Source organism: Hemiscyllium ocellatum, chromosome 1 (assembly GCF_020745735.1).
Source record: "Hemiscyllium ocellatum isolate sHemOce1 chromosome 1, sHemOce1.pat.X.cur, whole genome shotgun sequence".
In the NCBI taxonomy this organism is placed as follows: Eukaryota; Metazoa; Chordata; class Chondrichthyes; order Orectolobiformes; family Hemiscylliidae; genus Hemiscyllium; species Hemiscyllium ocellatum.
The window spans coordinates 115305647-115332305 of NC_083401.1; the positions used below are offsets into that span (position 1 = coordinate 115305647).

The following is a 26659-nucleotide window of genomic DNA, read 5'->3' on the forward strand; positions in this document are numbered from 1 at the left end:
ATTTAATGAATTAATAGAATAGAATCATAGGACCCTTACAGTATGGAAACAGGCCCTTCAGCCCAGCAAGTCCTCACTGATCCTCCAAGTATCCCACCCAGACCTAATTACTCTACATTTACCCCTGACTAACGCACCTAACCTACACATCCCTGAACACTACAGGCAATTTAGCATGGTCAATTCACCTAACCTGCACATGTGTGAATTGTGCCCATACAGACACGGGGAAAATGCGCAAACTCTATATAGACAGTCAACCGAAGCTGGAATCAAACCTGAGTGCCTGGCACTGTGAAGCAACAGTGCTAACCACTGAGCCACCATCCCACCCAAAATGCTGCTTTGAGTTGTTCATAAATGGAAATAACCTGGTATGCCATTTATATTATGTGTATAATTTATTGTTATACATTATTTCCAAATCACTCTGTGAAAGCAATTCCAAATAATTTTCTGTCCTGGGTGTATTGCACAATAACAGTGGAGCTCAGCATAAGCTTGAAGAAGAGCACCACTTCATCTTTCTGTTCCACATTCAACGCTGGGTTCAATAATTTCAGATTATAAACTCTGCTCTCATAACCCATCCAAATTTTGCTTCGATTTCTTTGTTTGAATTAATGTTTTTCCCCCTTGTTTGCAGTCAAAAGCACAATTCATCTTGGCACATTATGTTTATTTTCCTACACTTTATCATTCCCTCTACCCATCTCCCACAACCAATTGACATTCCTGGAAAGGATTATAGTTATTGGACGTTTTGCAAAGATAATGTGCTTCTGGAGGGATGGATGAATATGGGCGGAATGGCCTGCACCCTTCTTTCTCCCAATTGCTTCATTTTCCAACTGAGGGCTGAGGGATTAAGTTTGAGTCTGAGTTTGGGGAAGTGATATTTACTCTGTTGCAGTCTGGGTTTGGGGAGATGATGGGTTACTCATTTTTAAGTACCAGAAATTAAAATGAACAAAGAATACAAAGTAAAACAGATCTAATTGATTCTTGTTTTGAATAATAAGCACAATTAAAAGACACGGCATTTGATGCTCTGATTATTCTGCTTTCAGGTGGGAAAATCTAATCAGATTGTTGCTTTTATCTTCTTTTGTTCAGCCAAAGTCAAACTAAAAATGTGCCTGATTTTTTTGTCAACAATATTTAAATATGGACAAATAGGCACTAATGTAACCTTGAATTTGTTTAAGCGTTTTAATTTTTTTCCACCATTTGGTCAAACATTTATTTTTCAGGAGATTAAAAAGCAGGCAGGTGGTCCTGGGAATGGGACCAGATGGGTTATGCTTTTTGATGATAACACGGTCACTTCCTACAGATTTTACATTCAATGATGAACAAACCTGCCCTTCATTACGCTTACTCTTAAAACATTGTGTGTGCTTTTGAACTGAAACTTGTGGTGATTAGAAATTTATTTCAACACAGTTCCCTTTTCAGGGAACCAGGACTTCGGTAACATCTCCTTAGACAACCACAAACAAGAAATATTTTCACCCATACAAACTCTGAACCAGGAACTGCAAGATAGCATCGCTAGTTCAATACCAAATTACGTACAGAAAGAAAGAAAGAAGGAAGATACACTTTAAAAAGCAGCAGAAACAAAATGGTTAACAAAAAACCAATTAAAAGTTTATTTGTTTTTTAGTTTGCAACAAAAGTTAAAGTCAGGAAGAATGACCCACTGCACTTATAATAGTTAAATTTCAGTGCCAGAGAAGCCTAATGGCAGTTATTAAATCTTATGATGCTTTTAAAAATGTACCTGTTCTGGATGGACAAATTCCAGTTTTTTCTATTAGGGTTTATGCACACCATAAGTAGCCCATAGCCATGTCCAAGCGCCTTGTGTTTCAAAACAGAATCTCTGGACAAGATACAGTTTCAAGGAAGCTTGAAAGTTTCATACCACAGGGGGTGTAAGGCAGAGGTGAAGCGGCAATGGGGAATTCACTACCAAAATGGGTGAGGGGGATCAAGATGGAGAAGTGATTGAACAAAAGCATGTGTACAGGAGAAGGATGATGAGAGAGGAAACCTAAAGTGTACAGAGGGCAGGTGGAACAGCATTGGAGAGCATACAAATTGAGCAGTATGGTTATTGGCAGTGACCACCACAGTAAAATCCACAATGGGAGTATAGTGGACCAGACAAAACATTAAGATGCAAGGTTCGGGAGGCAGCGTTGACAACTGAAGGTCAGTTCAGTTCGGTGGGTGTTCCCATGGGGAAGGGTGATGGGTAAAAATGGACTGTCAAGGTAGCGTGAGGTTAAAGGAACATGGAGGATCTGGGAGATGATCAGGCAGAGTCCAGTGCCAACGATGTCCATCACAAACTACATTCACTTATCCCTGATAGGCAAGGTATAAAGACAATGATCTCTCCCTCTATGTCAGCTAAACAAAGGTCATCAACTTCAGGAAACAGAGTGGAGGACACACTCCTGTCTGTATCAATGATGTTGAAGTAGAGGTAGTCATATGTTTCAAGTTCCTAGGAGTTAATACCATCAATGATCCATTCTGGTCCATCCATGTCAACACTACAGTCAAGAAAGCACACTAACACCTGTATTTCCTCAGAAGGCTAAGGAAATTCAACATTTTCACGAAGATTCTTACAAATTTTTACAGATGCACCATAGAAAGCATCCTATCTGGATGCATCACAGATTGGTAAGGCAACTACTCTGCCCAAGACCACAAGAAATTACAAAAGGTTGTGAATTCAGCCCAGTCCATCACAAAAACCAGCCTTCCTTCCATTGACTCAATCTATACTTCCTGTTGCCTCAGGAAATGGCATGATGGCTCACTGGTTAGCACTGCTGCCTCACAGCGCCAGGACCCCAGGTTCAATTCCAGCCTTGGGCAACTGTCTGGATGTAAAGTTTGCATATTCTCCCCATGTCTGCGTGAGTTTCTTCCAGGTGCTCTGGTTTCCTCCCACAGTTCAAAGATGTGCAGGTTAGGTGAATTGGCCATGCTAAATTGTCCAGTGTTCAGCGATGTGTACGTTAGATGCATTAGTTAGGGGAAATGCAAAGTAATTGATAGGGGAATGGGTCTGGGGGATGGGATATTCTTCAAAGGGTCAGTGTGGACTTGTTGTGCCAAATGGCCTGTTTCCACACTGTAGGGATTCTATGAATGTAGCTAATACAATGACAGATCATTCCTACCCTAATTATACTCTTCTCCACTCTCTTCCATCTGGGAGAAGATATAAAAGGTTGAAAACACATACTAACAGCTTAAGAACAGCTTCTTCCCCACTGTTGTCAGACGTATGAATGAATCTCTTATATATTAGAGCTAATCGTTCTTTGCACCTACTCTGTAGCTGTAACACTAAATTCTGCATTCCATTCTGATGTACTTATGTAAGGTATGATTTGTCTTGTTAGCCACAAGAAATAATATTTTTCACTATATCTTGAAACATGTGACAATAATAAATCAAACCACTTGCTGTTTTTTTACATGTGAGATACAATTGGAAAGTAACACCGAGGGTGAGCAGTGTCAGTATCAGCTTGATGGGCCAAAGTGTTCGATGCTAGGACACTGAAGAGGCAATACATGAAGCATGTGTTTGCAAACTACAGCTATATTTCATTTGCAATAATTTCTTCCCCCATTTGCAATACATGCAAAACGAACATGCATAAAATGCTAGTTAATGGCAATTGCCATTGGTGCTTGCAAATCTACCACTGGCATCTCAATGATGTAGATGTAAGCGGCAATGAATTGAAAACAGGTAAATGCTGGCCAAAAGCACCTGCTCACTTGTGAAACTTTTAAGGGTGTAAGTATGACAATGAAAACTACTGAATGCAATGAACATTTGAATGACTGATGTGAGTCTGGGATGGGAAATGGCCAGAGCATAATGTCATACAATATGTTAGTCACTCAGCCAGCATCACCAAGTTGGGTTGCGACCAGAGCCGCAGGAGAGGAGACAATAGGACTGTTCAAGATGCTTGGACTGGTCTTCTGCAGGAAGGTGACAGCAGCATACCAAGTGGAATGGTGCAGTCTTCCAAGGAGACAAACAAAAACAATGGGAAAAAACTCTCATTGTGACAAAGCTCAGCTGTGTTGGCTGCTGCAAATCAAACAGGACCTGATCGATAGCCAGCTCCTAAAGGAGACTGGGTGTAACAAGCCATTATGGATAACAGACTTGATACCAACATATGGTTTGCATTATTGGGGTGACCTGCAGCTCTGCTTATCTTGAATGTGTTTCATTTTGCTGGTTGTAAATAAAAGCTCTTGTTTGTAATTGTCCGGTCGCTTGTCTGAATGTGATGTTTCTCTACTGGACAATGACATGATGCAGTCTACAGTGGGCAGTGGGGACGGAGTAACCGTGTATTAGAGGCAGTGCATAAATGAGATGTAACTCAGGACTGGTAAATTGTTTGGCCTCTTGGTTAAGTAGCAACCAGGGTGAGTGTGGTGATTGGAACCAGCTGGATCTTGTGGACTACATGATCCTTGACTAACATTGTTAACCTGGGCCAATCAGGAAAGCCCTGAATGACCAATATAACCATGCCATGGGGGTCCCCAGTGGAGGGCCCTCTACGCAGGAGTCCTCCCCCTTTCTCTCGGGGATCTGGGGTGGAGGGTGTTGCACGCAGCAGTCCCCTGCAACCGCAGATTGCGGTGGTTCACGGACTCCCAGCCCAACTGCTTGTTCTGTGGCGCTGTGGAGTCCGTGGACCATGTGTATATTGGGTGTGGGCGTTTGCACTCCCTTTTTGATTTTCTTAAAAACCTCCTCCTCTGCTTTTGTTTGCACTTCAGTCCCACGCTCCTGATCTTCGGGCACCCGGTGCGGAGGAGGGAGGGCAGGTCTGAAGATCTCCTCGTGGGTCTGCTCCTGGGCCTGGCCAAACTGGCCATAAACAGGTCCAGGCAGCGGGCCGTGGAGGGGGTCGTTAGGGCCGACTGCCTGCCCCTCTTCCGCGGTTACGTTAGGGCCCGGGTGTCCTTGGAGAAGGAGCACGCGGTGTCCACCAACACCCTGGAGTTGTTCAGGGAGAGGTGGGCGCCGCAGGGAGTGGAGTGCATCATTTCCCCCTCCAACTCTATTTTGATTTAGTCCCTGCCCTCCCCTTCACTGTTTTGATCACACAGCATTGCCCTTTGATGTGAAGGGCACTGCTCGTCACAGGCCACTCGGGTGTTTTCCTACTTTTCCTGGTGGTGGAAATTAAATAAAGATTTGTACACCTTGTCTCTCACTGTGTCTCACACCTGCACACACACACCATGGGTGCTGGGGATAAAAATAATAAGCACTACCGCAGTTAGGCGGTAGTGTGGGGGGTTAATGAAAAAAAAAGAAAAGAAAAAAAAAAAAATATAACCATGCCAGAAACAGGTCCAGGCAGCGGGCCGTGGAGGGGGTCGTTAGGGCCGACTGCCTGCCCCTCTTCCGCGGTTACGTTAGGGCCCGGGTGTCCTTGGAGAAGGAGCACGCGGTGTCCACCAACACCCTGGAGTTGTTCAGGGAGAGGTGGGCGCCGCAGGGAGTGGAGTGCATCATTTCCCCCTCCAACTCTATTTTGATTTAGTCCCTGCCCTCCCCTTCACTGTTTTGATCACACAGCATTGCCCTTTGATGTGAAGGGCACTGCTTGTCACAGGCCACTCGGGTGTTTTCCTACTTTTCCTGGTGGTGGAAATTAAATAAAGATTTGTGCACTTTATGTCTCTCACTGTGTCTCACACCTGCGCGCACACACCATGGGTGCTGGGGTTAAAAATAATAAGAAAAAAAAAATAAAAAAAATAAAAAAAATAAGAAAATAAACAAAAAAAGAAAAAAAACAAAATAAAAATAAAAAAAAACAAAAAAAAACAGAAAAAAAAATATAACCATGCCAGAAAGAGGTCCAGGCAGCGGGCCGTGGAGGGGGTCGTTAGGGCCGACTGCCTGCCCCTCTTCCGCGGTTACGTTAGGGCCCGGGTGTCCTTGGAGAAGGAGCACGCGGTGTCCACCAACACCCTGGAGTTGTTCAGGGAGAGGTGGGCGCCGCAGGGAGTGGAGTGCATCATTTCCCCCTCCAACTCTATTTTGATTTAGTCCCTGCCCTCCCCTTCACTGTTTTGATCACACAGCATTGCCCTTTGATGTGAAGGGCACTGCTTGTCACAGGCCACTCGGGTGTTTTCCTACTTTTCCTGGTGGTGGAAATTGAATAAAGATTTGTACACCTTGTCTCTCACTGTGTCTCACACCTGCACACACACACCATGGGTGCTGGGGATAAAAATAATAAGCACTACCGCAGTTAGGCGGTAGTGTGGGGGTTAATAGAAGAAAAGAAAAAAGAAAAAAGAAAAAAAAAATATAACCATACCAGATGGGAAAAAATAAGCACTACCGCAGTTAGGCAGTAGTGTGGGGGTTAAAAAAAAAAGAAAGAAAAAAAGAAAAAAGAAAAAAAAAGAAAATATAACCATGCCAGAGCCGGAAGGTGGATAGAGGCAGGCTGCCTTAGCGTGGTCGGAAGGTGGGAGGGGTGGGGGCTTGCTGGGTCTGTATTGTCTGCACTTCTGTATGTAACCGTATTGTTTAATGTACAAATGTCATTGTCACTGTCTTGTTAAATGTGGAACTGGGATTTGAGGGTTGTCCTCATCTCCCTGTAAAATGGTCAAACGGTAGGGTTTGGGGCCTAGCTTTGCTGCTCCTCTCCCTTGTAAAATTGCGGTCTCTTGTACAGCTGTAAATGTTCATTGTAAACTGTTTTGTAATTTGTTTAATAAAATTAAAAAAAATATAACCATGCCAGATGGGAAAAAATAAGCACTACCGCAGTTAGGCGGTAGTGTGGGGGTAAAAAAAAAGAAAGAAAAAAAGAAAAAAGAAAAAAAAAGAAAATATAACCATGCCAGAGCCGGAAGGTGGATAGAGGCAGGCTGCCTTAGCGTGGTCGGAAGGTGGGAGGGGTGGGGGCTTGCTGGGTCGGTATTGTCTGCACTTCTGTATGTAACAGTATTGGTTAATGTACAAATGTTGTTGTCACTGTCTTGTCTTATGTGGAACTGGGATTTGAGGGTTGTCCTCATCTCCCTGTAAAATGGTCAAACGGTAGGGTTTGGGGCCTAGCTTTGCTGCTCCTCTCCCTTGTAAAATTGCGGTCTCTTGTACAGCTGTAAATGTTCATTGTAAACTGTTTTGTAATTTGTTTAATAAAATAAAAAAATATATAACCATGCCAGATGGGAAAAAATAAGCACTACCGCAGTTAGGCGGTAGTGTGGGGGTAAAAAAAAAGAAAGAAAAAAAGAAAAAAGAAAAAAAAAAGAAAATATAACCATGCCAGAGCCGGAAGGTGGATAGAGGCAGGCTGCCTTAGCGTGGTCGGAAGGTGGGAGGGGTGGGGGCTTGCTGGGTCGGTATTGTCTGCACTTCTGTATGTAACAGTATTGGTTAATGTACAAATGTTGTTGTCACTGTCTTGTCTTATGTGGAACTAGGATTTGAGGTTTGTCCTCAGCTCCCTGTAAAATGGTCAAACAGTAGGGTTTGGGGCCTAGCATTGCTGCTCCTCTCCCTTGTAAAATTGCTGTCTCTTGTACAGCTGTAAATGTTGTTGTTTTTGTAAACAGTTTTGCAATTTGTTTAATAAAATAAAAAAAGATAAACAGGAGATGGAAAGGTGTGTCAGGGTGGACTGAGGGTTTGTTGGGTCTGTATTGTTTAATGTACAAATGTCATTGTTGATGTCACTTTATATTTTGTGAAACTGGGATTTGAGGTTTGTCCTCCTGTCCCTGTAAACTGTTTGAACGGTAGGGTTTGGGGCCTGGCTTTGCTCCTCTCCCTTGTAAAATTGCTGTCTCTTGTATGCAGCTGTAAGTGTAACTTTGTTGTAAACTGTTTTTGGAATTTGTTTAATAAAATTAAACAAAAATATATATATATAACCATGCCAGAGCCGGAAGGTGGGTAGAGGCGGACTGCCTTAGCGTGGTCGGAAGGTGGAAGGGGTGGGGGCTTGCTGAGTCGGTATTATCTGCACTTTTGTATGTAACAGTATTGTCTAATGTACAAATGTCATTGTCTCTGTCTTGTCATATGTGGAACTGGGATTTGAGGTTTGTTCTTACCTCCCTGTAATATGGTTGAACAGTATGGTTTGGGGCCTGTGTTTGCTGCTCCTCTCCCTTGTAAAATTGCTGTCTCTTGTGTACAGCTGTAAATGTTTGTTTTGTAAACTTTTGTAATTTGTTTAATAAAATATAACCATGCCAGGGTGTCTCTCACTGTGTCTCACACCTGCACACACACACACCATGGGTACTGGGGAAAAAAATAAGCACTACCACAGTTAAGCGGTAGAGAAAAAAATAAACAGGAGATTGATCACACAAAAAGAGAAGAAAAAAAAACAGAAGATTTGATCACACAGCATTATAACCAGGCCAGGAAATAAACAAGAGTTTCATGTATCCTGTTCGCTCTGAGAACTGGCTCTGAGGGAGCTGGATCAGTATCAAGGATTCTCCACATGTAAATGAAGGGTGACTGGGTGACAGGATACCAGCCTCTGTGGAGTTATTTCACAAATAAAACGCTATCTGTCCCATTTTAAATATTTCAAAATAATCCCAGACCCCGACAGGTTTTTAAGGGTCAATTTTGAGATTCCCACAATCCTTGGTGTGAAACAACCCTTCCTGACATCATCCCTGAAAATCCTAACTTTACTCTTTAAGTTTTCTTCTCTTGGAAAAAAATGAATATAACCAGGCCAAGTGCCACCGGGCGGTTGAGATCCTCAGTGAACAGCTCTCTATGCAGGAGTCCTCCCCTTTTCTCTCGGGGATCTGGGGTGTCGGGTGCTGCAACCGCAGATTGCAGTGGTTCACGGACTCCCAGCCCAACTGCTTGTTCTGTGGCGCTGTGGAGTCCGTACACCATGTATATATTGGATGTGGGTGTTTGTACTCCCTTTTTGATTCTCTAAAAAACCTGCTCCTCTGTTTTTGATTGCACTTCAGACCCACGCTCCTGATGTTCAGGCACCCAGTACGGAGGGGGGAGGGAAGGTTTGAGGACCTCCTCGTGGGTCTGCTCCTCGGCCTGGCGAAACTGGCCATAAACAGGTCCAGGCAGCGGGCTGTGGAGGGGGTCGTTAGAGCCGACTGCCTGCCCCTTTTCCGCTGCTATGTCAGAGCCCGGGTGTCTCTGGAGAAGGAGCATGCTGTATCCACCAACACCCTTGAGCTGTTCAGGGAGAGGTGGGTGCCGCAGGGAGTGGAGTGCATTATTTCCCCTCCAATTCTATTTTGATTTAATCCCTGCCCTCCCCTTCACTGTTTGATCACACAGCATTCCCCTTTGATGTGAAGGGCACTGTTTGTCACTGGCCACTTGGGTGTTTCTTTTCTCCCTAGTGGTGGAAACTGAATAAAGATTTGCACACCTCGTCATTGTTAAAAATCATAAAAATGAATAACTAACAAAGGTACAATGAATCCACAATAAATTTCTAAATTAACAATTACAATTGAATTGAAATGCATTTGTACAGTTGGCAAAAACTGCTGCCCAGTTTTATTAGGACTGTACAATAGCAGAGCTTTTATAACCTGCACATTCCTTTATAACATCTTTGGCAGAAACTATCATACACAGGATTAAGTACCTCAAGATCTCGGAGTGACATTCAAGAATAAGTATTAAGGTTAACTTGATGCAAGTATTGTGTCCTTTTTAACAGCCTCTCCCAAAATGTTGTGTATGTCTTTTGATTTTAAAAAAAATGCGAGTCATGAAATTTAATGTATCCTGAGTAGATTTGGAGGTTGGTAAGTCGAGGCTATGTTAGCATGCAGGTTGAAGTTTGATAACTCCTCCTACTTCCCTCTAATCAAGAGCAAGAGGCTTACAGGTGGTGGCATTCCCACTAGGAGGCAAATTGAGAACAAGTTATCACTTTTGGGACCAGTATGGCCCACGCCCACTACTGTTGGCATTCAACCAGTGGCAGATGGTGAGCTTGCCATGGAGGGAAACTGTCTGGAAAAGCCTATTGGGTTTACGACTGACCTACCAGGAGTGGTGGGAGGAGTATGCCTTACTAAAGGACACCATATTCCTGATCTCAAGATTTGGCATCAGAAATAGGCGACTCTGCAGGAAGCCCTCACCAGCAACCCCTTCCTCTGACCCCATCTGACCCATCTTTCCATTGGCGATCCTTGGTGAAGGTCCCATCATGGAACTGAGAGTGGCGACTACTGAGATTTCAGTGCATATTGTAGAGCTGCCTGCCTCTGAACGGTCAGCTTCTCTTGGAGGCAGGATTTCTTCTCTACTTGGGGCTTAATTGGGCAGGAGACCTGAAGCTGCCAAGATAAGTACCTGATTTTTCACATACAGGCATTAGGCACCTCAGTCAAAAATAGCACAGGGATTCCCACCAATTTTTCAACAAGTGGGCAAAATTCCCATTATTATATTAAATATGAGTCAATGATAAACTTTTGAGCATTTTCTGAAATCGTTTATGTTTGTTTATGGAAATACATCTTCACTAAAAACTGTATAAGTTGATATACTCAATGGCAATGTCTATTTATTACAACGGAAAGGCATATATCAAATAAAGAAATATTTTCGGCTTTTATTTATCAAGATATGAGTTATGAGAAGCAGTAAATTTATTCCAAAGTGCTTTAAAACAAGTGCATATTTTTAAAAATCAGAAATCTGTTGACAATGAGGAAATCCATAAAGGTTGTAATCTGCAAGTGTGAAAGACGCAAAATGAGGTGTTGTGGGAGAAATAAGTTAACAGGGGTCTAAAGCATGGTGATGGGACAAGAGGTTTCAAAATAAACATGTGACAATTCAGAACCTATTATCCTCAGCTTTCTTTTACCCTGATTCTACTCAGCCCTGATTCTCACCCCTACATGACCACAGCACAACAATCTTCATTGACAGGAACTCTCCATTATGATTTCTATTTCATTCCCAAAACCCCTTTATTTGTGCTGTCAAATCCCAGAACTGTCAAAGATGCCCAAGCAATCAAACAATTTTAAGTCTCTCCTAGATTCTTTTCCCATTGACTCTAAAGGCCAAGACAATACTTGTGTTATTTTGCACTGTTTCTAGAATCTTGGGACACTGACCTTGGGATGCCTCGCCAAATATTGATAGGCACTTAGAACCTACCTGCGTACTACTTATCACTGATTGAAATACTGCATGCAGTTATGGGGACTCCATTAAACGAACAATTAAAAAAAACAATAGAAAAGACACTGGGTAAATACAGTAGGACTTTACCAAGAGAAAAGAATTGTTTTGCAGAGGTACTTGGAGTTACACTTTTTGTTAGCTAGACTGTCAGAAATTGTGGAATAACCTGACAGATCTTCAAGATTGTGATTTGATTAAATAAATAGTGAAAGGTTGTTTCCACTGACCAATAACAAAAGGGATGAAATTTAAGATTGACCACAGAAATAATAAGAGGGATGGCTAAACAAATGCATTCAGAGTGCATTTTTATCACAAACCACTGTTGAAACAGGTTTCTAAATTCTAAGGGAAATTAGTTACATTTACAAAGTACAGCAAATTACCAGGTAAAAGACAATTAGAATAAATGGGACAAAATATCTATCCCTGGGAGGAAAGCCCTGTTTCAAAGCTATACCAATCTAAATTAGGACATTTTTAAGTGTCAATACAACAGCAAAATTTTCCAGTTCATCCTAAGATGAATGTCTAAAGGCCTGAGTTTAAAGTGAAGTGGAATCAAGTAATGTCATGTAAATGCCAAATTGACGCAGGAATAAAAGTTCATTATGTAAGTAGAACTCACATATCAATATGAAAAAAAAACAACCGGTTTACACAGATTCACAAAAGTATGCATAATGAGAAGTTCATTACCTCCAGTTGGTTATCAATATTCAGAATGAGTGCCCACATATCTGCACGTAGTCCTGTAGGACAGCCCTGTCGAATGTACTGCTGAGCTGCAGCACTGTCTTGTTCAGACAGAACTAGAAGTAAACAAAAGATTAGTTTTATATGACTGAATAACATTAAAAACTTCATCTAGGCTGTGAAGATATTTCCTAATGGAGGAAAAGCAAAAATAATCTGGAGGAAGGAACTGGAACATAGCTGACTATGACCACATCTGCTTCAAATACAATTCCATCCTCACATTATAGTTAAAATGTAATATATGCTAGTTGTTTTATGTTATTGCCCTTCAAATAACAACTGTAAACATTCATATTGTATTTTTCTATTACTGCAGACAGCTACTTGCACTGTTATAAAACTCTTGAAGGTAATATATACAAGTTTTCTGAAATAATTTCTGAAATAGTTTTGAGAAAGTAAATTCTTAAAACAAAATTTCAATTATTTTAAGAGTTGCATATAAAAGTTTGAAATAAATCCCAGAAGAATATTTCTAAGCTACTCACGATTGTTGCACCAATGAAAACTATGATAGCTTTAATGTGCCCTACATCCTACAGCAGATAGTTTGCTTTTCACTTCTCTCAAAATGTAGAAAGCAACCAGAAGGAACTGCATCAATGATGACTGCACATTACATTTGACCCTAAAATCTTTGGGAATTTATAAAGAAGAATGGCCTCAATCCAAGATGTGCATCATATTTCCCCATGCCAAATGCAACTCGAGGGACACAATTCAGCTACTTTATTTTGCATGCATGTTGATACAGGATGTAGTTTAAGGCAAGAGCAATGAGAAATAAGAATAGTGACATGTGAAATGACGCTTTCATGTTTTTCCATCAAAGCATAATAAAAGTGAAATTGCAACATAGAATGCTTCTGGATAAATGTAAAGCTCTGCCCTCCATGGAAGCAACTTTCTGAAGGTGGCTGCAATCATGACCTGGAAGGAGGCTGACATCACCATCACATTGTTTGATATTGTCCAAGTTTTATACCTTGCCATATGGTGTAGAATATTTCAACATTAGGATATGGATTTTTGTTACGACAGAGAAGAGCCTCTTATCCTGAAAAAAATGGTGGAACTGGCCAAAAATTGCAAGAACTATTCCTGAAAATGACACTTCTATTTTTGCAGGGTGAAAATTCAGGTGCATTAGGATTTCACATGCAAGTTTCAAGAGCAAGCTAACCATTTCCATTGTCAATTGAAGTCAATTTTTTGTACTCAAAGACAGTGAGACCCAAAATGTGCAGAATGGTCTGAACTTTGTGTATTCCTTTGGATAGTCAAGATACAGTTTTAAGACACCGGTTAGGCAGGTACAGTTCCCTTTGGGAGGTAAGGTCCTCTTTGGAGTTGTTAAAAGTGAGATGAGTGTGCACAAGAGTGCACAAACTCATTAACTGTCAAAATAATTGGAATTATTCACAGAACAGTCAAAATTAACTGTCAAAACTGTCAGAAGAAACAGTAAAGAATATATGTTAAACATGTCAAGACCTAACAAAACTGTTAAGAGAGCCTGTCAAAAGCTATTGCCAAGGGACAAGTCAATTATTGCTTGGTAGTTCAATCTTTTTGTTTCCATAATCCTGAGGGTCTCTATTGCTGGATTAGTGCTTAATGTCTGAGTCTCAACTATTATCACAAGAAAGTACCTGTCATTTCACAATCTGATTTACAGATACAAGTAGTTGTAGACCGTTTGAAATAGGTCTATGCGTTCTAATATTTGTTGGTACAACGGATAATGCATATGGATTAAATGTTTGTCATTATAAAGCATTATGTAATTGAAGTAATGTAAACATTTTTTATGTACGTTTGAGAAGATTTGTAGCAGGTTGGGGTTCAGGTTGTAAGTCGCTGAGCTGGCAGGTTTGTTTTCAGATGTTTCACCACCATGCTAGGTAACATCACCAGTGAGTTTCTGGTGAAGGGCTGGTGTTCTATCCTGCTGTCTATTTATGTGTCTTGGTCTCTTAAAGTGGGTGATATCATTTCCAGTTCTTTTTTCTCTAAGGTTGGTAAATGGGGTCCAAATCGATGTGTTTATTAATGGAGTTCCAGTTTCAATGCTAAGCCTCTAGGAATTCCCATGAGTTTCTCTGTTCAGCCTGTCCTTGGATGGATGTGTTGACCCAATCGAAGTGATGTCCTTCTTCGCCTGTACGGAACGATATGAGTGATAGTGGGTCATGTCTTTTTGTGGCTGGTTGGTGTACATGTATCCTACTGGCTAGTTTTCTGCCTGTCTGTCCAATATAGTGTTTGTTACAGTCCTTGCATGGTACTTTGTAAATGACATTCATTTTGCTAGTTATTGGGGCCTTTAGGTTCATCAGTAGTTCTTTCAGTGTGTTGGTAGACTTTGTGGGCTACCATGATGCCAAGGGGTCAGAGTAGTCTGGTAGTCATCGCAGAGATGTCTTTGATGTATGGAGGTATGGCTAGAGTTTCTGGGTGTGTTGTGTCTACTTGTTTGGGTTTGTTGTTTAAGAATTGGTGGACTGTGTTTATCGAATACCTGTTCATCTTAAATGCAAAGTATAGGTATCTTTTCTTCTGCTGCTTGTAGTTCTTGGGTGCTGCAGTGTGTTGCAGCCTGTTTAAATAATGTCCTGATGCATCTCCATTTGTGGGTGTTGAGATGATTGCTTCTATAGTTAAGCATCTGGTCTGTGTGTTGCTTTCCAGTAGACGCCTGTCTGCAGTTCTCCATTAACTCGTTGAAGAGGTAACAAGTACGTTAGACCAGGGAAACCCAGCAAATGTTATCTACCTAGACTTCCAAAAGGCCTTTGGCAAGGTGCCTCACAGGAGGCTGCTGAGTAAGTTGAGGGCTCATTATGTCTGAGGTGAGCTACTGGCATGGATTGAGGATTGCTATCTGACAGAAGGCAGAGAGCTGGGATAAAAGGTCCTTTTTTTTTGGAATGGCAGCTGGTGATAAGTGGTGTCCTGCAGGGTTCAGTGTTGGGGCCACAACTGTTCACTTTATACCTAAATGATCTGGACGAAGAGACTGGGGGCATTCTAGCGAAGTTCGCCAATGATACAAAGTTAGGTGGACAGGCAGATAGTACTGAGGAGGTTGGGAGGATACAGAAAGATTTAGACAGTTTTGGAGAATGGTCCAAGAAATAGCTGATGAAATTCAATGTGAGGAAATGCAAGATCTTGCACTTTGGAAAAAACAACACAGGCATGAACTATTTTATAAACAGTGAGAAAATTCATAAAGCCAAAGTACAAACGGACCTGGGAGTGCTAGTACAGGATTCTCTAAAGGTAGGCTTGCAGGTGGATTCCGTGGTTAAGAAAGCAAGTGTAATGTTGTTATTTATCTCAAGAGGGTTGAAATGTAAAAGCAGTGATGTTCTACTGAGACTTTATAAAGCTCTGGTTAGGCCCCATTTAGAATACTGTGTCCAGTTTTGGACCCCACACCTCAGGAAGGAGCGTGTCCAGCAGAGATTCGCAAGGATGATCCCTGGAATGGTAGGCCTAACATAAGATGAATGGCTGAGGATCCTGGACTGTATTCATCAGAGTTTAGAAGGTTGAAGGGAGATCAAATAGAAACTTACAAAATAAGGCATGGCTTAGAAAAAGTGGATACTGGGAAATTGTTTCCATCAGGTGGGAATGCTAGGACTCGTGGGCTTTAGAATTAGAGGGGGTCAATTTAAAACAGAAATGAGGAGACATTTCTTCAGCCAGAGAATGGTGGGCCTGTGGAATTCATTGCCACGGAATGCAGTGGAGACCGAGACGTTAAATGTCTTCAAGGCAGAGATTGATAAATTCTTAATCTCGCAGCGAATTAAGGGATACAGAGAGAGTGTGGATAAGTGGCGTAGAAATGCCCATCAACCATGATTGAATGGCGGAGTGGACTCAATGGGCTGAATGGCCTTACTTCCACTCCAATTTCTTATGGTCTTAAGGTCTTAACTGCATTAAAGCTCAGCGAGCAAGCTTACAAACTGTCTTTTATGGGTTTTTTTCATTATGATTGACATTTAGCACTTTATTTTACATATCTTAATCTTCTCTCATCTCTGCATGGGCCCTGAGGTCTATCCATTACGGATACTGGGTGAGTTGACATGGTCGGTGTAAGTGTAATGATTGATGGGTGGAGGTTCGCACAAAGTTGGAATAGGGATAAAGGATACAGAGCTAGTAATATGGGCAAAAGCTGAAATGGAAGGTGATGGGTTATTGGAATTGATATGAGAGGTGAAGAGATGGGGTGATTACAGGGCAATAAATATTGGCCAGCCAGTGATGCCCAAAGTCTATAAGTGAATAAATTTAACTGCATGATTAGCATGGATGGAGTGAGGGAAGCGTGTGCTGGTTGAAGGCAGGAAGAGTATTTTATGTTTTGGTCTTTCTTCTTAAATTTTGCACACACTGACAGAGCCCTGAGGGGGGACTTCTGCTCATCCCACCTCTGCACCTGGTATCTTCCTCATTCCCTCCAAGATCATCCATCCTGACTTCTAATTTAGCCAGCTGAAAATCTGATGTTTGGACAGTCATGGTTCACAGAGCCAGGAATTCTCCTGATTTGGCATACCCAACTTGCGGATGAAAATTCAGGCTTAGGTTTTGTCAAAAATTAAAGACATAGGTTATGTACAGAGACAAACAGTAGGCTGTAGTCATTTTAATTTTATTTCACCAATCAGATGATAATATTAATTATCACTGACAGTTAGCTCCATCCAAAACATGGAAGATGCAGGAATGAGGCACCTAGGTTTTAAAAATAGTTAATTCCATTCTACGTGGAATGAATGGATGGTCCAGAAGTCATAAAAAGTTATTAAGGGCAGGTTTACTGCTGCTGCCTTTGTCTTTTGACATTTTAGTGCACATAATTTGAGTAAAACGTTTTTTCTTGTCTCTTTCTTCCAAAGGTTAAATATGTATATATAAAACAAAAGGCTGAATATTTGTAACATTCAAAGGGTACTGCACTAAAGACGGCATTATCAACATTATTTGTTATGACAATTCACATTAAGTATTCTGAATTCAACAACCACCACACTGTTTCATCAGTTTTTAAAAGAAAACTTTAAAATCATGCATAAGTAATAAGACATTAAAAGCAACAAACGAATGAAAGACATACATGCAAATAAATAAATCAAGAGCAGGAAAAGGGCAATCAGCCCCTCAAGCCTGTTCCACCATTCAGTAAGATTATTCTTGATCTGATTGTAACCTCAAATCCACATTCATATTTATCCCTGCTAACATGTTAGCTCTTTGCTCAATAAGAATCTATCTACCTCTACTTTAAAAATATTCAAGGACTCTGCTTTCACCACATTTTCAGGGACAGAGTTCCAGTCCAACAATTATATCAAGTGGATTCTTACATCTAAGAAATGTACGCTTTGGCAAGATTTATGGCAGAATTGGATGAAAACCTAGTGAGGCTGAAATTGATATCAGCAGCAATACTCTACGGTGAATTCTTAAAGGGAGTATAAGTGCATCAGCTATGGCAAGATTTAAGGTAGAAGGACAAGAATCAAAAAAGAGCAATCTCGAAGTTGGGAGCAACTCGTTCCATCTTTTATGCTTTTGACAAGCAGAATGGCAAATTTCTCACTAAGCAATAGCAAACTGCCACTTAAGGGGGATTACTGTTGATCAAATGCCAAGTTAGACATCAAGAAAACTCAACATATAAATCAGAGCAGGCGTTTGGCAAATTCAACTCAGTGCTTGTTCAAAGGACCTCCATGTTATTTGCAATCAAAGACCACCTCAGGGCATGATGCACCAGCCCTCACGCACCTGGACATTGACCTTCAGCACTTGCCAATCCCCTATGATCATCATGACATCTGTTAAACACACTGCAAGTGTGCTCTGGAAACACTTGTATTGCTGGGTGTTGGAAATCCAAAGTATGCAATGGGGAAGAAAATGGCTGCAACCATAATCAAGTGGATGGTATGTGACTCAACTTGTGAGGGAGGGCCTCAGAGCACAATGATGTCATAACATTACAGACTGAATAAGAACTGGACGTACTCAGTCCTCTCATCCTCAGAGGTGAAGGAGTTACCTTCCAGGAGAGTTGACCATTCTACCGCAGAGATAATTGACACGCTGGCAGTACCAGAAAGAGACAAGAGAGAGAAAGCATTGCGATCAGTGTTAGCAGTGGTGTAAAATTAATGACACTGACAGTGAAATTAGTTTGAGAGTTACAGTGTACTGAAGAGTGATACTTGCTTGTTTGGCAAGACAATCAAGTTTCTGCATCTCTAAGGATAGTCATAGTTTTGTCCTGCGAAGCCTTCGTATAGAGCAAGGAACATAATATCAGGCACCTCCCTCTTTGTATAGAGCGAGGAATATTATGTCAGACACCCTTCCAGGACCTCCGAATATCCTGTTCTGGGCTGTATTCTCTGTGAGGAGGATGATGGCACTGCCAATATTGAAAAACTCATTGATACTTGTGCTCAAGTCTTGAGGTGGGACACTAACCTGGAATCTTATGAATCAGAACCAATCTTGCTACCAACTAAGCCACAAATTCAGCAGTATATATGTTAACAAGAAAAGTAATCAAAGTAGATTGGTATTTATTTTGAACGTTTCCCAGAAACTCAGGTAGCAACCCACAAAGTACAATCTAGGCCATTGATGGGAAGGTAAGGATAGTCAAGATAGTTTTCACAAGAGCAGTAGCATCAGAAGGAAAGGATTCAGAGCAACCAAATTCTGAATGCAAATACATTTGGCTGATATTAATCGGACCAGCTAATGAAATTAAAATGTATTGTGAAAAGTATGCAAGGCCTCAAACACCAGAAGGAAGCAACTATTCCCAAGCTCCACATACCGCACTGGCAAGAAAGTATCCCTAAAGCAACTCCTTCAGTGAAAATAATATTAAATATTTTAAGGAAGTATTAAATATTTTAAGAAAAGGGAAGATAATGTAGCAGTAACGTCACTGGACTAGTAATCCATAGGCCCAGACTAATATACTGAAGACACGGATTTAAATTCCATCATGGCAACATGTGAAATTCAACTCAATTACTAGCTCTGGAATTTTTTTTATTCAGTCACAGGATAATGGGTGCCACTGGACACGCCAGCACTTCCATCTGCCCTCGAGAAGGTGGTACCGAGCTGCTTTCTTGAATTGCTGCAATTTATTTGGTGTCAGTACATCCATAATGCCATTAGGGAGAGGATTCCAATACTTTGACCCAGTGACACTGAAGAAATGGCAATATACTTCCAAGTCTGTATGGTGGTATTCCCACATATCCACTGTCCTTGTCCTTCTAATGGTAATGGCCATGGGATTGGAAGGTACTGTCTTAGGATCTTTGGTGAATTCCTGCTGTGCATCTTGTAGATCATACACACTGCTGCTACGAGTGAGAGTGGTGGACAGAATTAACATTTGTGGATGTGCTGCTAATCAAACAGGATGCTTTGTGCTAGACTATGTCAAGCTCTTGGCTGTTGTTGAAGCAGCTCTCATCTAGGCAAGTTGGAGTATTACATCACACTCTTCACTTGTGCCATGTAGATGGTGGATAGGCTTTGGCGACAAGAGATCAGTTACTCACTGCAGTATTCGGAGCCTCTGACCTGCTCTTGGAGCCACAGGGCTTACATGACCAGTCCAGTTCAGTTGCTAGTCAATGGTGACTCCTAGAATGTTGATGGTGGGGAATTCAGTAACGGTGATCACATTGAATATCATGGGGAAATTGTTAGATTCGGTTTTGTTGGAGATAGTCATTGCCTGGCACAAATGTTACTTGCCACTTGTCAGCCCAATTCCATTTATTGCCCAGGTCCTACTGTATTTGGGCATGGATGCTTCTGTACATGAGGTGTCATGCACATTGTGCTCAACTTTGTTCACTGATGCTGCACATCCCCACCTCTGACCTGATGATGCAGGCAAGATCATTGATGAAGCTGAAGATAGTGACAAATTAGACTACCTTGAGAAACCCCGGCAGAGATTGGCTGTAGCTAAGATGACTGGCCTCCAACAACCACAACAACTATCTTCCTTTGTACCAGGTATGACTAGTCTCAGCAGTGGGGATTACAAACTATCATTGATCGTTGTAAAAACCCATTTGTTTACTAATATCCTTCCGAGAAGGAAATGTGCCATCCTAACCCTGTCTGGTCCACATGTGACTCTAGATCCACAACAAAGTTAATGACTCTTAACTGACCTCCGGATTGGCCTATCAAGCCACTTCGTTCGAAGCTGATTAAGGATGGGCAACAAACGCTCGGCTTGTCAGCGATGCTAAGATCCCATGAAAGAATAGAAAAACAAACTTTGATGCTCTCCAACATTAATCTTCTTTCATGTGCATTATTTTACTACTTTCTCTCCATTTCTTTCCTCATTAGAGGACATAATAAATTACATAAATTAGTGAACAAAAGTATCTGCCTCAAGTCTTTGGTCAATGGCCCTGTCATCAACTTGAATATGAACAAGGATAACACATCTCTTGGAAAACGTTTTAGCATTAAGAAATTGGCAAGCAAAGGAGGAATTCAGTGTAATTCTGAGTCATTTCCAGCAGGTTCTTACCTCTTTGAGCAAGACGTATATATTCACTTTCAAACAGTTCTGTAAGAGACAATGTGCAGTTAAAGTATAAATTAGAACAGCAAAGTAACTTCATAATAATCAGGAACAGGAAGTAATATAATATTTTCTATAAAGCCATCTGGTGATTTAATTCAAGTCAGGAACCACTGTTATGGACCAGGCCAGACCCCCTCAAAACATTTCAAGAAAGTAGCTCGGAGCCTAAATTTGTTAGTTGTTTTAAGCAGGAGTGATGCAGCTGGCCCAACCACTTATTTTTAAACAAAACAGAATTTATTTGCAAGATTACCGAATGAAACACAAACAAAAGAGAACGGAATATAGAACAAATTAAACTATCCGAAAACCCAACGAGACTACCCCAACTTAATGATGCTGTTCCAAAATCCTGCAACAACCACCGTAAATACCGCTTGGCAAAAAAAAATGTTAAATCAAACACAGGGTCTTTTAGTAGAGAGAGAGAGAGAGAGAGAGAGAGAGAGAGAAAGAACAGCAGCTTCAAAACTGACTGACTACATTCAGTGGACAGCCAGACTACTAAAAGCTAAACCAAACCAGAGAAAAGTTGAGCTGGGAGAAGTGGCCACTCCCCTTTCATTGTACATGTATTTTGCTTCCAAACTTGAAAGCCTTTTAACTGAGGCAATACCTGTTAACGATCATCAAACTGGCCCAAAAACCTTTCAAACCTAGATTTTTAGGAATTGCTGCTTTTACGACTTCTCTGGAAAAAAAGCCAAGGACAGCATTACCTTGTTAAAGGTGCAGCATCATCACAACATTCTCATGGAAAATTATTGCCTTTAGAAGCATTGAATCTTAGTTTATAGCATAGAAGGAAATTCAGTCCATCTTATCTTTATCACCTCCTTGCATGAGCAATCTAAAATGCATCCCACTGCCCTTTTCTCTAAAACATGTAAAAAGTGTTTTACCAGTATGCTGTCATCAATAAGAACAGCATTGGGAGAATTTTCTTTGTGTAAAGTGCTTTTGGAGCATAGGCAAAAGTGAGGACTGCAGATGCTGGAAATCAGAGTCCAGATTAAAGTGGTGCTGGAAAAGCACAGCTGGTCAGGCAGCATCCGAGAAGCAGGAAAATCGACGTTTCGGTGTCTTGATGAAGGGCATTTGCCCGAAACGTCGAATTTCCTGCTCCTCAGTTGCTGCCTGACCGGCTGTGCTTTTCCAGCACCACTCTAATACAGACTCTGATTTCCAGCATCTGCAGTCCTCACTTTTGCTATGCTCCAAAAGCACTTTATACAAAGAAAGTTCTCCCAATGCTGTTCTTATTGATGACTGCATACTGGTAAAACACTTTTTAAAAAAAATTTGAAAACATTCTACAATTAAATGTGCATTCTCCAATGGAAATGGCTCCACTCGCTTGAGTTTTTTTTATTCATTCATAGGACATGGACATTACTAGCTAGGAAAGCATTTAATGTCAATTCCTAACTGCCCTTGAAAAGATGTTGGTGAGCTGTCTTCTTGAACTGCTGCAGTCCATTTGCTGTTAATAGACCCACAAAATCATTAGGGAATATTTTGATCAACAACACTGAAGTAACGACAATATATTTCCCAGTCAGGATCGTGAGTGGCTTGGAGAGGCACTTGAAGGTGATGGCGTTCTCATATCTGCTGACCTTATCCTTCTAGATGGTAGTGGTTCTGGATTACAAAGGTGCTGTTCAAGGAACTTTGATGAATTTCTGCAGTGCATCTTGTAGATGTTGAGCATTGGTGGAGGACAGAATGGATATTTGTGAAAGTGGTTCTAAATCAAGCAGGATGCTTTGCCCTGGATGGTCTCAACTTTCTTCAATATTGGTGGAGTTGCACTTCACCTCATTATTAGTCACGCTGGTGCTGCTTCTGGCATGCGCTCCTTTACTCTTCATTGAAGATCCCTTGTTTGATGGAAAAGATAGAGGGGGTACGTGCTGGGCCATGAGATTGCAGATTTTGTTGGAGCATGATTCTGCTGTGCCTCATGAATTTTTTTTTGAAACTGCAAAAATACACTTGATTCACAAATAACTCTTAAGTACATAAAAAAGGTCCATAAACATAAACAGTCCTCATGGAGGGGGAGAAAACCCAATACATTTGACTTTGACAATCCTCAGTCCTTCACTGCAGTTAGGAGAAAGTGAGGACCACAGACGCTGGAGATCAGAATCAAAAAGTGTGGTGCTGGAAAAGCACAGCCAGTCAGGCAGCATCCAAGGTGCAGGAGAGTCAACATTTCGACTTCAAAGAGCTTATGTTCGAAACTTTGACTCTTCTACTCGTCGAAGATGCTGCCTGACCGGCTGTGCTCTTCTAGCATCACACCTGTTGACTCTTCCCTGCAGTTGCAAAACAAAGGCATTTTCTACTCACACTTTGACAGAAAGGCCTTAGATAGTGGTCTTTCCCCACTGCGCTTTGGCAGCAGTTGCCTCAAGCTTCAGTGCATTCCTCAGCTGGTTGTCCTGGCCTTGGGAATGTATAAGTCTCCAACACTCAGTCAAGGTTAACTCTTTACACTTGATGACCAAAAGATCCAGATAGACTAAAGAGCATCTTTCACCAAGTTAATTGTCCTTCAGGCGCTGTCAGTGTTGGTCTTAGTGTGCATCCTGGGAAACAGCCCAAAGAGCACAGTGTCCTGAGTCATGAAAATATTCACGACTACCTTCAACAAAATTACAACATCGCTCTGCAGATCTTCTTTGCAAAGGCACATTCCTTTGAGATGTGTGACAGTCTCTTGCCACTACAGCTGCTTTAAAGGCAACGTGCGATGGCTGCGAAGTCTGGCCTAAGGTCCAATAGGTAGTGTGCTTCACACCAGCAACCAAGCTACATTTCGACTCTTGTTGGAAAGTTCTGGCAATGAGGGTATTCTGTCAGATGACTTTGACTATCTGCTCCAGAACCACCTGACAGGATACACTCTCTTCTTTTTCCAGTGTCTTGAGGACCTTATGTGCTCACCACTGCCTGATGGACCTGTGTTCAAAGATGTTTATCTTTGCAAATTTTTCCATGAGAGACAGGTGATATGGAATGGTCCAACTACTTGGAGCATGCCTCAGCAACGAAGTCAGGTCCATCCTTTACAACACTGGGGACAAGTAGAACCTCAGGACATAATGACACTTGGTTTTTGCGTACCGAGCATCTTTGCACAGTTTGATGTAACCATACACAAAGGTGGCCATCAGAATGAGGCCAGCATTGGGTATGTCTTTCCTCCGCCCCCTTATCCAGAGTTTTGTACATGGTGTCCTTGCAGTCACAGTCCATCTTCAGTCTCTGGATGAAGTGGAAGATGGATCACGTGACTGCAGTTGCACAGGCTTAGGGAATGAGCCAGACATGTACAACCCAGCAAAATAATGAATACCTCACACCTGATGAGCTGGTTTTTACCTTCAATAGAAAGGGAGCAGTGCTCTGAAAGCCCAATTACTGCCTCACCTTATCAATACACTCCTCCCAATTTACAGCATGTCCCAGCCAATCCATACTACATTCTCAGCACCTGAAGGGGATCTGGTCTGATTGTGAAGAGATTAAAGGATCAGTTATCTCGGTTCCCACAGAAAATGGCCTCACTTTTGTCTCAATCTTTGGGAACCGGGCCAACCAAGGTCAATTCAAATGGTTTGCAGATGCTCATGAGTCTACATTCTGACAGTGGATCTGAGCAGAATATAGCATTTTGTGCATGCTCAATCCTGAATTTCAGAATTATCATCATAACTCGTGCTTTCCACTCCTGTCGTTACCTTAATGAATCAATTCCATTCTTAGCTTAGGGTTATGGCTATTCTATTTTCTATAAAATAATTAATCTTAAAATGCGCACAATACTTGAATTGTGTCTCAACAAGTGTTTTATATAAACATATCACTTACTTCATGCTTCTACTTTTAAAAGAATTATTAGTGAGGAAAATGCAGCATTTGCATTTTTGAGGTAAAAAATTTATTTTAAAGTTTGTGATAGATTAGCTTTCATTTAACCTAAATAGCATTCCACTGATGCAAATATTACAGATCTATTTTTTAAAAATCAAATACAACCAGATCTTTAGCTCTAGTCTCAGGGAAAAAAACTTGCTTCTGTACTACACAAAACTCTAGAATACTGTAAAATGTAACAAAATGATTAATTAAATAGTAAAAGCTCTTAAATTTTGCACACAGTATTAAGTGCTAAAACATAGAAACAGGGTTGTAGCATCATCTTGTGAGACCTTAAATTATTGGCCTAACTTTAGAAATTTACTTCCTTAACATAGATATGAAGGAGAAAGAATTCATTTGGCAACACACGTGAAAACTATGTAAAGTACCACACCAATTAAAATGTAGTTTTCTGTTTATGCAATAGTGCCATATATTGGTGCTGCACAACACAATTCATAAATTATTATGACATGGATTTGTTCCTCACAAACTTCGTTCCCAATCTTTACAACGCAAATAAAGCTGTTCAATGATTGTGACCATAGAATGTGTATTGGAAGGGGTGAAATAAGGGCTAATCATTGAATAACTAATCATTTGAATCAATCTCTAATTTCTTATGGAAAAAAATTCAATATGAAGAATTCCTAATATTCTAAAAACATTAAACAATGAAAAGTACTTACCTACAGGGATCTGCATCGAGTCATCAATTCCAAGTTGTTCATAGTTTAAAGCTAGCTCAGCAAACAGTTCCCTCTTTATAGAATAAAAAGGGAAAATTTAATCACAAATGTACTGAAGGTTTTGTTACTATTAAAAACGTTTTAGACGATAACAATTTTGAATAAGTCACCACAGATAGAGGGCCATGGGCTGCTCTTTCATCAGACAGAACATAGAAGATAGAAAAGCACAGTAGCCCTTTAGCTCACCATGTCTGCGCTGGCAATGATGCCACTCTAAATTTTAAAATGAAGTTTAATTATTATAGTCCCAAACAGCTGATTGTTGGTGGTTTTAAACTGAGGGTCTCCAAGGCCTCAAGCCAGGGATGAGTTTGAGAAAATGGGTCCTTAATGGTAAATTCAGCCAGTGCAGGAATTCAATGTGTGGTTTTAGTGTCATTCTGTATCGCAAAACAGCCATCAAGCCAAATGAGCTAACCAGCCCCCAAATACAGGAATTAGCCTCATGCTATTGGCAGCTTTCTACATCACAAACCTGCTGTCCAGCCAACTGAATAACATGAAGCAAAGTTAAGGCATTGCGATGTTTCTATATTCCATACTGCATAAATGTTGGACCACAGATCTGTTCCAGAACTTCTTGAATACCAAATTCCTGACCTCATACATACCAAAACAAGATATGAAAACCAGTTTAGAGAGGAATAATTGGAAGATTAGGATTAAAGTTAGCTCATGTTGGTCTGTAGGCCATGCCATAGCAAATTTAAGAACAACTTTGAGCAAGCCCTTATAACAGGTTGCCAAGAAATGGTGCGCACAATACCAAGAAAATCAGAACATATACAAGTGATGGAGTGAAGGAAACATTATCAAAGCAAAACCCAGAAACACTTACTGAACAGATTCAAACAAACCTATCATTAAAATATTCAAAAAATGGTTGAGTAACAAAGAAGACTTGTACTTGACAAGCAAGAAAAGTCATTAAATATGGTAACTCAATTCTGATGTACAATCTACTTGTCTAAAAGCAACAAAACAAAAATCGAACTTGAATTTACTTTAATTAAATAGAATTTATTTTGAGGAATTCCTCTCTTCCACCCTGCCACTTCCTTTCAAGGCTTTTCTCCACTTATGCTTTTAATAACAAGTCCATTTTTAAATGCCCTTTACTAATTCTACTCACTTCATTATATTGTTACATTATTTTTAATGTAAATACTTTATTAGTCAGTATTAAATCATATTAAATTATTTTTCCATCTGCCCACCCAGTTGTAATCCTGATCTAATTCATTCTGCAATTCATTCACTGCATCATCG

General features: G+C 40.9%; 1 protein-coding gene across 6 annotated transcripts in view; it reads right to left on the reverse strand.

Moving 5' to 3' along the window:
• Positions 1-26659, reverse strand: part of tbc1d19 (TBC1 domain family, member 19) — a 109052-nt gene that overhangs the window by 47961 nt on the left and 34432 nt on the right. For all 6 annotated transcript variants that reach the window (XM_060831318.1, XM_060831336.1, XM_060831353.1 and 3 more), the window contains 3 exons: positions 25328-25400; positions 20649-20687; positions 11969-12081 (listed from right to left, as the gene is read on the reverse strand). In XM_060831318.1, the coding sequence (XP_060687301.1) occupies positions 11969-12081; positions 20649-20687; positions 25328-25400 (225 nt within the window). The remainder of the gene's footprint in view (positions 1-11968; positions 12082-20648; positions 20688-25327; positions 25401-26659) is intronic.